The sequence below is a fragment of the Choloepus didactylus genome, chromosome 5 (assembly GCF_015220235.1).
Source record: "Choloepus didactylus isolate mChoDid1 chromosome 5, mChoDid1.pri, whole genome shotgun sequence".
NCBI lineage: Eukaryota > Metazoa > Chordata > Mammalia > Pilosa > Megalonychidae > Choloepus > Choloepus didactylus.
Window position 1 is genome coordinate 76,404,343 of NC_051311.1, and position 16,876 is coordinate 76,421,218.

General features: G+C 33.8%; 1 protein-coding gene across 1 annotated transcript in view; it reads left to right on the forward strand.

Moving 5' to 3' along the window:
* ASZ1 (ankyrin repeat, SAM and basic leucine zipper domain containing 1) overlaps nucleotides 1-16,876 on the forward strand; it is a 147,941-nt gene that overhangs the window by 110,029 nt on the left and 21,036 nt on the right. The window contains exons 4-8 of the mRNA XM_037837763.1: nucleotides 10,845-10,956; nucleotides 11,495-11,629; nucleotides 13,218-13,342; nucleotides 14,099-14,174; nucleotides 14,985-15,041. Of these exons, the coding sequence (XP_037693691.1) occupies nucleotides 10,845-10,956; nucleotides 11,495-11,629; nucleotides 13,218-13,342; nucleotides 14,099-14,174; nucleotides 14,985-15,041 (505 nt within the window). The remainder of the gene's footprint in view (nucleotides 1-10,844; nucleotides 10,957-11,494; nucleotides 11,630-13,217; nucleotides 13,343-14,098; nucleotides 14,175-14,984; nucleotides 15,042-16,876) is intronic.

The window sequence follows — 16,876 nt, forward strand, 5'->3', positions numbered from 1 at the left end:
TAAGTGGCAGAGAGATTCCAAAAGGAGCCAAGAGGTCACTTGGGTGGGTACTCATACACACAATATAGACAACCCATAGGTTCTAATGAATTGGAATAGCTAGCAGTAAATACATGAAACTATCAAACTACAACCTGAATCTTGAAGACGACTGTATAAAAATGTAGCTTATGAGGGATGACAATGTGATTGGGAAAGCCATGTGGATCACACTCCCCTTTGTCCCAAGTATGGATGGATGAGTAGAAAAACGGGCAAAAAAAAAAAAAAGCACCCAGTTATCTTTTTTACTTCAATTGTTCTTTTTCACTTTAATTTTTATTCTTATTACTTTTATGAGTGTGGTAATGAAAATGTTCAAAAATTAATTTTGGTGATGGACACACAACTATATGGTGGTACTGTGAACAATTGATTGTATGCTTTGTATGACTGTATGGTATGTGAATATATCGCAATAAAAAAATAAAAAAAAATTATGGGGTGGAAGAGGAGAACAAGTAGACCTTGATCAGTCTGACAAGCCTGTAAAGGAGACAAAAAGAAATGGAAATACAATAAATAGAAAGCACAAAAATATAAGGGCAGAAATAACCATATTAATAAAAAAAAAGAGAAAAATACTGTAATTGGTGTCTTTAGCTGCTAAATCAAATGCCATACTATGGGTTGGCTTGAACAATGGGAATTTATTGGCTCTCTGTTTGGGGGCTAGGAGAAGTCCAAACTCGAGGCACCAGCAAGGATATGCTTTTTCCCCAAAGACTGTGGCATTCTGGATTTGGCTTCTGGTGCACTTTGGTCCTTGTTTTTTTATGCCACAAGGCAGTGCATGTGGCCGTGTCTCCCCATTTCTCCTCTGGGTTTCGTTGTCTTACAGCTTTTTCCTGTGGCATTCTTTATGTTTCAGTTCCATTCTCCTGATTAAGGACTCCAGTTATCCATTTCAGCCCACACCCTAACTGAAGTAATATCTTCAAGAGATCCTGTTTACTTTGGGTCCACATCCACCAGAATGTGAACCAAGACCAAGGGCATGTACAAACTGGGGTACACAATTCAATCCACCACAATTAGTAAAACTCACTTATTAAAATATAGTAACTCATATTGGCTAAAAATAACCGAATAATGTCCTGTTTTCGGAAGTCACACCTAAAATAAAACAGTATAAAACAGTTGAGAATAAAAAGATCAAAATGTCATTCATTCAGCAAATATTGATAATTGGTACATACTAAAACAAAAATAGCTCTGGGGTTGTAAGTAAAATTCAAGGCAAAAATTATTTAAGGGAGCAAAGAAGAAGTGGTCATGTCTATAAAAACAACAATTTAACAAGATAAAATGAAAACCAGTAAAACTGAAAGGAGAAATAGGAAATTCTGTAATCATATTGGAAGACTTTAAGACTCTTAGAAAAGTAGATTAGAAAAATAAATAAAGAAGATTTAAATCGTACAACAGGGACATCTAATTTTTATTTCTCTATACTTCCAACTCTTAAGTAATTTACACACATGAATTCTTTTCAAAGTATGGTCACATTCTAGGCCACCAAGGGGGCTCAATAAATTCCTTAAAAAATAACATAAATAATACCCTGTAGAACACTTTCACTAACTGCAGTAAATGAGTTTAGAATTTAATAATCAAAGCCTCCCTAACGAATATAATTGGGCATTTAAAATCATAACTCTTAATAATTTCTGGATTAAAGAAGAAATCATAATAGAAATAGTAGTTTTTTAGAGCTAGCAACAATAAAGCATTGATATCAAACTTGTGAGATTCAGGCAGTGCAATATTCAGAGCAAAATTAATAGCCTTAAATTCATTTGTTGGCAAATCAATGCGTTGTATGAACAGTATGATGTCATTTACATTTAAAAAGTGTCATATTTGTATGATCTCAATGACTTGAAACAACTAGCATAAACAAACTCAGAGTCAGAATATAGGTTACAAGGAAATGGGGACAGGCATAGGGAATGGGAAGTTAAGGCTTAAAATGTATAGGGTTCCTACTTGGAATGATGGAAATATTTAGGTAATGAATGGTGGTGATGGTAGCGTAACATTGTGAATGCAGTTAACAGCACTGAAATATAAACATGAATATGATTATAAGGGGAAATGTTACATTGTATATATGGTAACAGAATAAAAATTTTAAAAAAATCCTTGGAACTACACTAAACAAACATTGAACCCTAAGTTAAACCATGGACTTTAATTAATAGCACAATTATAAAAATGTGCTGTCATTAATTGTAACAAATGTTGCACACCAATGCAAGTTGGTGGTGGGGTGCTGTATGGGAATGGGAATATTGATTTTATGCGTGATTATTCTGTAAACCCACAACTTCTCTAATTAAAAATTTAAAATTTTTTTACATACCATAGTTTTTCTTTGGGGACATATGTTTATGTGTGTGAAATTTGTTCTTTATGTTTGTTAAGGTCTGGAACGGTACCCAACTCATATTAGTGATTACCTGTGTAAAGAGGAGACGAGGTTTATGAAGCATTTAGCTTTAGCTTTAGTGTTCTAAGGAGAATGGCATATATGTATTACTTCAGTAATATAAAAAAGAATCATTGTTTTATTGAAAAGATTAGTGAGATAGAATTAGCCTTATAATATATTGAAAATATATTACATTAATTAAAACTATGATATTAATGTAATGCTGTGCTAGTTTGAATGTATTATGTCCCCCAGAAAAAGCCATATTCTTTGGTGCAATCTTGTGGGGCAGACATATTAGTGGGGATTAAGTTGGAACGTTTGGATTAGGTTGTTTGCATGGGAAGGCGCCCCACCCAACTGTAGGTGATAACTCTGATGAGATATTTCCATGGAGGCATGGCCCCATCCGTTCAGTGTGGGCCTTGATCAGTGGAGCCATATAAATGAGCTGATGGGCAGAGGGAACTCAGTGCAGCTGTGAGTGATGTTTTGAAGAGGAGCTACAGCCAAGAGGGACACTTTGAAGAAAGCACAGGAGCTGCAGATGAGAGACAGTTTGAAGACGGCCATTGAAAGCAGACTCTTGTTCCGGAGAAGCTAAGAGAGGACAAATACCCCAAGTGCAACTAAGAGTGACACTTTTGAGGAACTGCTGCCTAGAGAGGAATGTCCTGGGAGAAAGCCATTTTGAAACCATAACTTTGGAGCAGACGCCAGCTACATGCCTTCCCAGCTAACAGAGGTTTTCCGGACACCACTGGCCATCTTCCAGTGAAGGTACCTGATTGCTGGTATGTTACCTTGGACGCTTTGTGGCCTTAAGACTGTAACTGTGTAACCAAATAAACCTTATAAAAGCCAATCCATCTCTGGTGTTTTGCATTCTGGCAGCATTAGCAAGCTAAAACAAACACTGCCTATTCCTGATCCCTTGAAGTAATACAGACAAGAAAATTTAGGATAATATTCAAGAATATATGAAATTATAGTATATGATGAATGTGGCATTTCAGATTAGCCAGGAGAAAATGGATCATCATTTTGGTGCTGGGGATCTAGAATAGTTATTTGAAGGAATAAAAAATTCTGAATTCCAGTCTCACACTATAATTATTTCATATGCTGTACAAATACTTAAAAAATGTAGTAGATGAAAATGTGGATAAATATATGTTAGGTTGGCAAAGGCTAACACATAACACATGCAGATTTGGGAACTTGGCTACCAGAATATCTTTCCTTTCCTGTTTATTCTCAACCCCAAGCTACTTGCCTTTATTGAGCCTTGAGCTACTGAGACCTTAGGGCAACTAGGTACTGATAATGCCTCAGCCTCCCTTCCCATCCCTGCATAGCTAACTAGGTCCTTCTTCCATAGCGTGTGCAGTTGTTTGAAAAGCTCAGAGTGGGCCCAGATGGAGGGCAGCTGATTCCATAAAAGCACTTGGCATTGGGAGATATATGGACCTAGGAAAAAGCTGATCCTGTCTGAGTATCTCAGATTTCTGGTCTCTTAAAAGAGTACTGCTGAACAAGTGGACTAAATTGTCCGTGTCCCTGAGGTTGGGAGAGTTTGGGGAGATTGGAAGGCAGAAATATGTGTTCTGAAGTTACTTCTGAAGGGAGCTAGTAACTTAGCCTTAACTATAGACCCTCTTGTGCATGAAAGTACTTTGATTTTCAAAATCTGCAAGAATTTTTGCCATTAAGATTGTTTCACAAACTAGACCTGACCCCTGAAGAAGCAACAGAGAATTACAAAAAAAAAAAAAAAAGTTTGGCCCTAGAGAAAGGATTGAAAATTAAAAGAGTTAAATATTTACCTCACACAATAAAATTGTTGAAGGAGAAATGTGAAAACCTCAATTAAAAATTAAGAGCACATAAGGAAAACTAAATGCAGCATGGAAAAGAGCTCTTGGAACTTTAAAAAAAAATATTTGAATTAAAAATCCATGGAAGAAGAAGGGGCACAGGGAGTATTGATAATAATAAACAAATTCTGGGAGGAAAAGTGTTCTTTAGCTGAAAAACAGTGACAGGTACATATTGAAAAAGCTTTTGTATTCTAGTTTGGACCCTTAAGCATATGTTCTGGTTACAATGTACGAACTCTAAGGAGGACATTTTTACAAGCTTTTCCAAGCAGAAATAATTTCTCCGCAAAGGAAAATATAAAGATCACAGTAGCATCAGACTTCTCTTCTGCAAGGTGAAGCTAGAAAAAAGTGAAATTTCATCTACACACTGAGACAAAAGGCTTGCAACCTAAAAATCTTTTTCTCAACCAAGCTATAATTTAGTTGTCAGGGTGAAAGAAAAATGTTCAGAGATATGCAAGAACTCAGAAAGTACCCATCTGAGGAAAGTACTTGAGAAAAGACACTAACCAAACAAAAAATGAACTAGAACAGATACCTTAAGATGGAAGAGGGTGAAAACAAGAAGAAATGGTGAAGAATCATGAACCATGATATTTTGCATTTAATGAATAAGATTAGACTCTGGGATCTGAAATATGAGTGCTAAATAATGATTGTGGAAATGGACCAGACAGATGGCAAGTAAAATTCTAGTATACTAAACCATGCCAACAAAATCTAAGAGCTGTAGATTGCAGGGAGTTGGGAGACACATAAGAGAGGAAAAGGAAATAAAAGTATTCAAAAGGTCTTATATTATTGGAGTAGAAATAGGGGAGAATTAGAGAAAGATGGTGGAGGAAACCATGCATCTCATTATGGGGAATCGATCTTATCTTGCTTACAAACAATAGAACCATGTATCTTTTACTAAGAGAGCACAGAAAGATGATAATGGTTAATGGAATTTAAAATAAAGGAAAAGCCAAGTTGTCAGATTTTCACTGGGGGTAATGCAGTGAATCTCAGTATTATCAAACCAGCATTATCAAAAAATAAAGAACTGTGTGTTATGAGAAAAAGCAAAATCAGGAAATGTATTCATACTGGGCCACACTACATGGCCATTAAATCCATAAAATGAAAAATATTAAAATTCAAGGAGAAATTGATCAAAATACAGTTGCAGTGGGAAGTTTTAACACACTTTCTTTCATTAGGCAGATGTATTATATGTAAAATGAGTAAAGATATAGATGCATTGAATAATACAATCAAATAAACCATGAGTATGTGATAGACAAGGAGAAAAAGTCACATGTAGTATACGTAAGCATGATACAAAACAGAACCAGACTAGTTACTGAAGGGGGGTGAGAGGGAAAGCAAAAAGACAAGTCAGGGTAAATATCCTCAAGGAATTTATAACTTGATGGAGAAAATAGATACTTAAACAAATGCATTTTGGTATGACAGGTGACCTGATAAAGGTAAGCACATAGAAGACAGGTGGGTTGCTATCTAAGATGGGGTGGGAATATCAAAGAAGAATTTGGGGGCATACTGGCTCCTAAAGTGAACTTCCAGAGGTATATTAGGAATAAGTCTGTTGAAGATAAAAGTGAAACAGCATTCAGCCAAAGAGTATTCTGAATATGGGACATCTAGAAGGGAAAGAAGTTGGAATTCATGACCTGCAGAAATGACTGAAACCTAATAAGATAGAGTAGTACTGCAGGCACTAAAATGGTAAGAGAGATAGACAAACAGGAGTCTTATCATGAAGATTCTTAAGAGGTATAACCTTGAAGAATTTTAAGCAGTGAATTGACATGATGAGATTTGCAAATGTGGAGGAAAGATTGGAGGCACGGAGGCCATTTAAGATGCTGTGGAAGTAATCCATGTAAGAATTAATTAGGACCTAAGCTAACACATTGAAGGAAATATGGATAGAGTAAAGGAGACATACCAGTGATGGGATGGAGGTAAAATTGAAGGGAATACTGACTTGTTAGATATGAAGGAATAAGCAGGGGTCATGGATGAATTCCAGGTTTCTGGCTTGAACAGTACATGGATTGTGATGCTGAGATAAGTAATAACAGAGAGTAATACATGTTGGAGGCGAGGTGATAACTTCAGATTTTAGTGTGTTTTGGTTTTGAGTTTTGTTGGGATATTTAAGTGGCAATAACAGATGTGATTTTTGGAGCTCAGGTGCAAACCCTGCACTAGAGATACAGATTGAACAGCCATCAGTATGTGTTGACAGATGTTAAATCCATAAGAGTGGTTGAGATCATTTAGACATAGTGTTTATGTAGTAAGAAGGAATGAGTATTGAGGTCAGAACCCTATGGAATACGTAATTTTAAGTGCTAAAAAGAGAAAACAAATCTAAATCACTTTTGGTCCTTGGGAAAGCAATTGTGTGGTAGAAGGAGCTGGCAGAACCTAATTGCAATGTTTGAAGAGTGATTGGGAAGTAAAGAATTATTTACATTAAATCTCAGCAGATAAGCAGGATGGAAATTAACTTTGAATTAAAAATATCAGTAGCACAAGTAGTTACCATGTCACTTGAGTGCACCAGTTAATATAGTTGTTTTTATCTTCCCTGAAGAGTTATAAGATTGCTATTTCATTAAACCCTAACAGGCAGGAAATTCCAGAGGTGAAGAGTTTTTCTAGCTGTAAAACCACTGGAAGAATTGTTATTCTCTCCCCTGACAAAATTGTCATGCAGCATTATGAAGGTATCACTTTATTAAGTGGAAACTGAGTAGTGTTTCTTCTAGGTAATCTAGATCCTATTGGGATAGTTTGCTATTCCACTTAGTAAATTCTAACTTTTCTCAGAAGATAAACAGCATTTTATTAATAACATATACTCAGAGCCAGAGGAGGACGACACTGCATACCACCCAGGGCCACAGAGGGTTGCACTTGGGAACAGAATGAACAACCAGGAGCTGTGGGAAGCAGGCTTTGTACTAACAAGAGGGCACAGTGTCTTCTGGTTCCCCTGAGAGGATATGATTGGCTTATTTGAATAATTCCATAGACTGGCAGGAAGCTGAAGCCTGCTACTCAGGGATAAGCAGGGACTCTGCCAGGTCCCATGATAAACAGGGTTTTTTGGCTGGTAGACTATCTGTAGGAGAAGAGCGGGAGGGGAACTTGCAGTTAAGATGTTTGAAGCCCTTCCAGCTTCACAGACGTCAAGGCAGCACATAATATTGGGTGTTAAGTTTAGGCCTTATACCATAGGTACTTCACCTGTATTAAATCATTTAATCCCCTTAACTCCTTGAAATATGTACAATCTATAGATGGTGAAACTGAGGTATGGGCAGTAATTCACAAGTGTCACAGCTAGTAAGTAGGGCTAAAATTTTAAATCAGATAGTCTGATTTAATCACATTTTTTAACCACTGTGCCATATTTCCTCTTGTAAGCAAGATATGAACACCTGTGTTTGGGCTAGAAACTTCTGAATTCAAATTGCTAGTGAAATGATGACTGTAAGTCAGATACACGTAAGTATTTGAATGTGTATGTATATTTGTTAATACTGGGTGCATTTTAAATAAATACCAGTAGATTTTCCCTGTTTTCCTAGTTTTGATGCTATTGTAAATGGAATTTATTAATTTCCATTACAGGTTGTTCATGGTAAGTACTAGAGATACAATTGATTTTTATATGGATCTAGTATCCTGAAACCCTGCTGAATTCCTATATTCTAGTGCTTTTTTTTTGTAGATTCCATTGGATTTTCTACATAGACATGTCATGCCATCTGTGAATAAAGACAGTTTTGCTTCTTTTTCAATCTTAATGACTTTTTTTTTCCTTTGCTTTGTATTATTGCACTAGTTAGAACATCCATTACAGTGTTGAATAGAACTGGTAAGAACAGACATCCTGTTTTGTTCCTGATCTTAACATTCAAGTTAATTAATTTAATTAAATTGATTCATTTAATGGTAAAAAAGCATTCAGTCTTTCGCCGTTAAATAGATGACAGCTGCAGTTCGTAGATACCCTTTATCAAGTTGAGAAAGATTCCTTCTGTTGCTACATTGTTGAGAGTTTTTATCAGAAATGGATGTTGGATTTTGTCAAATAATTGTTCTGCGTCTATTGAGATAATCTTTTTTTTTTTCTTTTTTAACTTGTTAATATGGTACATCACATTGATTGATGTTTGAATGACAAACCAACCTTGCAATCCTAGGATAACTGCACTTGGTCATGATGTATTGTCCTTTTTATTTATTTTTGGATTATATTTGCTAAAGTTTGTTCAGAATTTTCGTGTCTATGTTCAAAAAAAATTATTTGGTCCATAGTTTTCTTTCGTCATAATGTCTTTCTCTGGTTTTTGCATTAGAGGAATTGTGGCCTCATAGAATGAGTTGGAAAGGATTCCCGATTCTTTTCATTTAATTGGAAGAGTTTGTACAGAATTGCTATTTCTGGTTCTGTTGACTGTTCGGTAGAATTCACCAGAGAAGCCATATGGGCCTGTTGTTTTCTTTATGGGAGTTTTTAAATTACCAGTTGAATTTCTTCAGTTAATATAGGGCTGTTCAGGTCATTTCTTATTGAGTGAGCTTTTATAGTTTCTGTCTTTCAAGAAATTTGTCCGTATACTTCAAGTTGTTGAATTTTTCGTACATTTCTTCATCGTAGCCCTTATACTTTTAAAATCTGGAGAATCAATACTGATGTCACTTACCTTATTCCTGATACTGATAATTTGTTGTCTTCTCTTTTTGTCCTCATCAGTCTGGCTAGAGGTTTGTTAATTTTATATCTTCTCCTTATCTGATTATTGATCTTCTCTTCTTCTTTTCTCCTTATCTGAATAAGACAAAGGAGTGAGCAATAGGAAGGACTGGGAAAAGATGGAGGTAACAGCACTTGCACAGTATGTGAGTGGGGAAAAACTTGGTATTTTCAAAGAGAATAAGCTGTAAGGGGCCAAGAGTGGAAGCAGGGAGAGCAGTAATGAAGCCATTGCAGTAATTTGGTCAGAAGAAGATAATGATGTCTTGGACTACTGTGGCTAATAAGGTCAGATTCAAAATATATTATGAAGGTGGAGCCTGTAGGACCTACTGATAGCTTGAATATACAGTGATAGAGAAAGAAAAGCGCAACAGGAGGAGTGGTTTGGAGGAGAGAAATCAGGAGTTCTGATTTAGACATTGTGGACAATTTAAATGATTAGTTTACTCAGATAGTTTTTTCAGTTTATATATTTTATTACTGCAATATTGTATATTTGAAATATTGTATATTTGCTTAAATTATCCAGAAAATTCAATCTTTACCGTGTAAAGCTTATCTAATGAAGCTACTATGTAGGAAATATTCAAGATAGAAAAGGTAATGCTTTAAGGCTACTCAGCATATAATTTCAAATCAAGCGTTCAAATTGTAATATTCTTGGAAATAGAAGAAACAGATAACTGTGAATCTTTTTGTGTTAAAGATATTGATAGAATTGGTGTGAAGTGATCAGTCAGCATATACCTTATGTTAACAAACCTTTTAGAGAGATTTATAGATGGGGTAAGTAGCCAAATGAGCTTCCTTAGTGATCACAATCAAAACAGAATTCTGAAAGTATTTAATTTGTTATTCATTTTTAAAGTTATTTGTATAGAAATCAAATATTGGGGACAACTCAGAAAGATTGAGCCTGGAATTCTACACCTTCTTTAAAACAAGCTGAGATTATAAATTCAGCCCAAGTAGAACTGATAGAATCTTTCTGGTGTCCTTTGGTTAGGTCCAGAAGCTGACAAACTTCCCTGAGTAGAGAGATTGAATCTCTAACTTTGGAAAGTGATACCCTAGAGAGAAATGTCTTTGCTCTCCCAGAAAATGCTATTAGAGACATGCTGAGAATATTAAACTGGTTAGACTATTGGACTGTCTCTTTCTTGGTTAGAGTAAATCAGACTAAAATTCTTTTATTCCCAAACTAGAGTAGAATCATAATAGGTTAAGAAGTAAGAGAAAGTTTTAAATTTACTTTTTTATTTCAGAGATCATGCTAAATAAAATGCAAGAAGCGTTTACATTATGTGAGGAAATTCTGCGATGGCAAGGATCTTATTTGTGTAATTCATCACTAAATTCCTGGCATAAGCATAGTGTGGGTACTTGTATTTTTATAGATGAATACATAAATTAATGAAACTTCATATTAGAAAGCGTGGCTTAATTAATGATTGTTTTTAATATTTCTTCACTAGAGGGTGCTGTGTAAGCATTCAATATTTTAAAAGTACCATCTCTCATTTACTTACTTGCTCAAAGGTTGGATTTTTAAATCACCTGATTTATTGCAAGCTTTCATTTCTTTTTCTTTGTTGTTTTTCTTTGTTGTCAAAGCAATACCTATGCTTTGTTTATGATTAAACTAATGAAATTGAGTAGCTGTTGCAACATTAACACAACTGTTTCCTTTTTTCCTCCACTTTAGAAGACTTATGACTCCAATCATGTATGCTGCACGAGATGGTCACCCTCAGGTCGCTGCCATCCTTGTTGCTTATGGAGCAGAAGTTAATACCCAGGATGAGAATGGTTACACTGTGAGAGTAATTTTTACAATATTCCCTTTTTCTAAAATATTGTTATTTTATTATTATCAGTAATCCACAAAACAAGTTTTAAAAAGTAATAACTGTAAAAGAGCTAGGATATAATTGTCTGGTGAAGAATAGCAACAGCTGAAATAGAAAAAAAAATAATTATTTGATGTCCTTGGTTCTCATCCTGACAAAAGAAGCTGGAAGCTCTAACTAAAAAACCTGGGGTATAGAATACACATAGAATTCTCTTTTTTATAGAAAACACTTTATTGATTAGCAGATACATCATTTTTTTTCCGTAAAATTGTTTGTGTTAAACATTATTCGATTTTATAAAATCAATGAGCATCGGTAGGCTGCTTTGCAATTACAACCTTGGAAATATGTTTCCATTATATTGTGAGATGAAGAAATTGCATCATTACAGGAATTAACCAAGTTCACTTTTTTACTGTGCCATAAATGCTGTTGAAAACTTTTCTCTTGTATTATACACACTCCCTCTTTTAAACAGTCTTCTTTTCTTCCTCCCTTGCAGGCTTTAACATGGGCAGCACGTCAGGGTCATAAAAATGTAATTTTGAAGTTACTTGAACTTGGAGCTAATAAAATGCTACAAACCAAAGATGGAAAGACACCAAGTGAGATTGCAAAAAGAAATAAACATCCAGAGGTATCCTTCTATATATTGAAGTAATTTTTCTCTGACGTTATGTTATCTGACATTTGTAGAACATATGTATTATTTTGTTTAGAATGCACAAGTGAAATAGTAATGTATCTGGCTATTATTAAATGTTTACGTATGTATTTTTTCTCCAGCCAACTAATGAAAACTTTATTTTACTGTGGTATTCACCTTTTACTAAACAGGCATTTATAATGTGGTCATTCAAAGAGTATATAAAGAAATAATAGAGTCTTAGTCTGGCCTTAGAAATAAAATTGTTATTAGCTATTTATTTAAACATTTCAAACTGGTCTCAATTTAAAAAAATGAATTAGTGTGTTGAAAAAGCTAGTAAAATCTCAAAATTTAAATGTGAATTTAAACATTGTTTTATAATTTTAATTCATAGATATTAGACAATTAAAAATTAAATCCTTTAAGCAACATTTACTTCTATACATGTGACAAGGCATATGATTAAGTAATAACATACTTACGTATATGATCTATTGTCCTTTAGATGTTAAAGTAGATAGTGAATATTTGCCTTATGTTAGATTACTTTATTGATAGAAACACTTGGTCTGAAGAGTAAAGCTTTTGGCCAAAAGTCTGTAATTTCTAAGTAAGGATCAAATACAGTGCAATCTTAAAACTAAGCTTCATATTTTGAGATTTTAAACTGGATTTCTGAATTTGAAAGAATGTGATATTACAAGGATGCATCATATAATCATCAGACCAAGTCACTTATACCCCGTGTAAAATAACATCCTCTAATTTTTTGAGCAATCTAATAAACATGCCTATCACTTCTCAAATAAAACCTGTATTTCAAAAATTTTCTAAAGTAAATGCTAATCATTAGAGTTCTGTGAAATTTTTAAAAGGAATGTATGGTTTTTCTCCTTAGCTTTGAAAATTTAAAATCTTATAAAACTTATAATTGATTTACTGCATTATTAAATTCAGGTTAGAATACATGAATTTGCCATAATTAGACATTAATGAATATCAAAAGTTAAGTCATAAATTATTTCTTCAAGTGAGATTTGATCTTGTAATTTGCCTGTTTATATTTACATTTTACTTCATGTGACATAACTTTGACCACCTAAGGCAGTTAAGTTTTAATCTAACAAATTTCATCATGTCTTTTTGAGATATAGGTTTGGGATTTGTATAAATTTAGGCATGCTTATTACTTCCTCCCCACTAAGCAACGTATTTTACATACCACCTTAACAATGTATTTTAAGTACTACCTTAATACTTGATCTTTGTTAGTCATTTATCAAAATGGAATGTTTGATTTTTGTTGTTTATTACTGAGAATATTATCTTTAATTTTTACTGTTTTGAATTAGATGTGATTTTTTCCTTTTCTAATTATTATTTTAGGTCAAGGAAATATTTACTTGATTTTTTAAGCGTTCTCAGGGAATTATGTTGTGGAAGTATTTACCATCCCTCTTCTTAAAATTCCCTTTCTAGATATAAGATAATCAATCATATGTTCAATTTCTTTTATGTGGAATTGATAGTATATAATAATGTTAACTGAATTTGAATGACTTGTTAACTTTTTCAGATCTTCAGCTTTCTTTCTTTGAGTTTAAATCCATTGGAAGGAAAGCTTGAACAATCAACTAAAGAAGAGACTATTTGTAAACTATTGACAACAGATTCTGATAAAGAAAAAGATCACGTATTTAGGTAACATAATATGTTTTAGTTCAAAATAAAACCTACAAATGTGAAAAATGCGCATGTTTTAATGATTTGTGATAAATGAGGTGACTTATTTAGTATATATATTTTAAACTTTTACAAGAATTTTTAAATATTATTTAGAAATATCAGGATTTTAAGTGTTTTCTCCAGAATGCTAAAAATTTTATATATGTTTACTAACACTAATGGGAATAACTTTTTGCTTTAAACATAAACATTACATTAAAATAGAATATATTAGAACTAAATTTTATTCTTTAAATGTTCAAGATTATATTTATGTTAATGTTCAAATTGTACTGCATCTTGTTTTCTAATTCATGTTTCTAATTTTATAAACTAAAATTAAAGATACACTTTTTCTCTGAACACAGTTGTTCCATGTATGGCCACAAAACTATTCTCTAGTTACCCACATTATTAAAATTGCTATAAATGTTTATTTACTACAATTAAAGAGATGTTTGTGTACAGATGTCTTACAAAGGATACATAGTGGCAAACATTTTCATTGTTAGGAGTGATGTGCTACATTTTACCATCACTATTTTCTCTCTTTACTTATATCTTGGCCCAAGAAACCCTGCTCATTCATAGGTCTTGTATGTAAATTTGCAAATACACTCTGCATGGATTCATTGTGACTCATTCTCTCTCTCAAGTATAAATATATGTCTGTTTATTGTTTGTGCATTTATAAGTCTTTTCGCAAGATGACATTGCTATAAATATTCATAGTTCATATACAGCATTTGGAGATCTGGAAATATTTTTACATGGTCTTGGACTTGAACATATGACTGATTTATTAAAGGTAAGATTTCATATGATAACTTACAGTGAGCTATGCATGTATGTATGTATATTTATTGGTTAACAAATTAAATAAGCATGTCTATGATTATCTTGCACTGGTCTCTATAGTTTGTAGTATACCCCATTTTAAATTTGAAATAAATATTTCTAAATTTATTTTTTAGAAATTTACCTAAAATTAGAATCTGGCTGGGTGAAACTGCTTTTACGTATTGCCTAATGCTTCCCAGAATTCCTCTTTATCTATCTAAGCCTGTAGTTTGTTTTTGCAGTTGTTGATCTTCCTGTGTATATTATTAGAGAAAAAGCATGATTTTAAACCAGACAAACTTTAATCAGATTCTGGCTCCAATGATTATTAACTAAAATATGTTACTTAAACATCTCTTTTTCATAACGATAATACGTAACGTAGGGTTGTCATAAAGATTAAAATAGATCATATGTCAAGCACTGTCTCAGTAATTTATGTGTATATTACGAGATTTGAGTATATGATTATTACCAGCTAGATGGTGGTACTAAAGCATTAAAGCAGTTGATTTAAGACAGGCTTTCTTTAGGAGTATGCACATTCTGTTCATGTATTTCACAATTGGGATGCATTGTACATTCCTGAAACTTCTTCCTATTTGAGAAATATTGTGTAAAAATAAATGTTATTTTTGGTTTAATAGTGTAGTTCTATATCTGCATATCCTGTCCTCCCTAGAAAGTTGGAGCATATAACTAACTTATGTATCCTGGCCTGCTTCCCTTTCTACTACTTTATTTATGCTGAAAAGTGGTATTTTTTCCTTTTCTACAGGAAAGGGATATAACTTTAAGACACCTTTTGACCATGAGAAAAGATGAGTTTTCAAAGGTTAGTATCGATTAAAAAACTCTAGACATATTCTTTCATATTATTTTTATTGTGGATACTTCTATGTTCTATTTTAAAATTTAGGACCATTGATTGATTGATCTGAAGATCTGTAATTTATCTTTTGCTGGTTTTTCGATTACGGATAACCATGTCTAAATTCTTCTGTTATAGTCTTAAATTGCTTTAAAGACTTAAATTTATGTTTTTATTTTTATCTTTCTTCAAATTCTCATGACATCTCAAATGAAACTGGTGCTTCATTTCTAAATGTGAAATAGATTTGTAAAACAATAGCTGACATGGAATTAAGAGGTGGTTTTGATGTATCTGGGTATGAACATGGATCTTCCAAATACTGTCTTTTGCTATGTCCCAAAATTATCAGGACCTATTATTTTGCTGTCTGGTGTTATTAAGTAACAATTCAAAAAATAGCTGTGGGAAAGATTACAGATAGTTTGATAAATGGGATGCTTAAAAAGATATCTTGCTGCATGAACACATTGGAAACTTGAAATCTTCAGTTGCACTAAAATTCACACTTAGTATACTACTTACCTAAAGCCAAGGTAGAATATTTAGTGTAATAGTAAAGTAGAATAGAGGCACAAAGAAGGCTTTAAGTTCACTTATCACCAATAATATTTTGAAGGGAAAATTGTGGATTTCTGAAAGATATATATATTAAAATTTAGTGATTTGCATATCCTGTAAAGGATTACTATCCAGAATATATGAAAAGTCCTTTAACTTAACAACAAAAAGACAAGGACCCAGTTTTAAAATGGGCAAAAGATTTGAATAGACATCTCTCCAAAGAAGATATACAGACAGCCAGAAAGCATGTGAAAAGATACTATCGTTAGCCATCATGGAAATGCAAGTCAAAACTGCGGTGAGTTACCATTTCCAGTCATTAGAGTGGCAGATATTTAAAAAAAAAAAAAGGAAAATAACAAGTGTTGGAGAGGATATAGAGAAATAGGAACACTCATTCATTGCTGGTGAGAATGTAAGATGGCACAGTCGCTGTGGAAGGCAGTTTGACAGTTCCTCAGATAGCTAAGTATAGAATTACCATATGTCCTGGCAATCTCACTACTAAATGTACACACAAAAGATTTGAAAGCAGGGAATCAAACAGATACTTGCAGCAGTGTTCACAGCAGCATTATTCACAATTACCAAATGATGGAAGCCACCCAAATGTCCATCAACTGATGAAAGGATAAATAAAATGAAGTATCTATATACAACAGAATATTATTCAGCTGTAAAAAGAAATGAAATCAATGGTGGCATAGAGAGTAGAAGCTAGTTAGTCCCCCTGGAACAACTAATAAAAATCCAGGAACAACTAGTAAATAATCTAGAATAACTACAGGGGGATAAACGGGACTGTTCACTCATTATACACCAGTCTGAATTGGGAGGAATGCCCAAGATCGCAGCATAAAATCTTTAAGTAAAAACTGCGGATCCAAGCCAAAAGCCCTTCCCCCATGGCAGCCCAAACGGCAAAGCCTCGCAGTGATAAAGAGCAACACTCTCTGAGCAAGCGAATATAGCTCAGCTGAGCTCCAGCTGGGGTTTTAATTAATGAACATGGACCGCTCAATACAAGCTATGAATCCCCAACAAGCTCACAGAGGCACTTGGTAACAGCTCACCTCGGAGAGCCGGAGGGCCTCTCTGGGAGGGAGGGGGAGCCCAGAGGACTGGGTACTACCTTTGGCTGACGGGTAAAACTGAGGGTGGCCATGGACCTGCCCTGAAGAGGGGCTTTCTGTCCCTTTTTTGGCTCAGTAAAGAAAGCCTCAGCCATTTTCAGT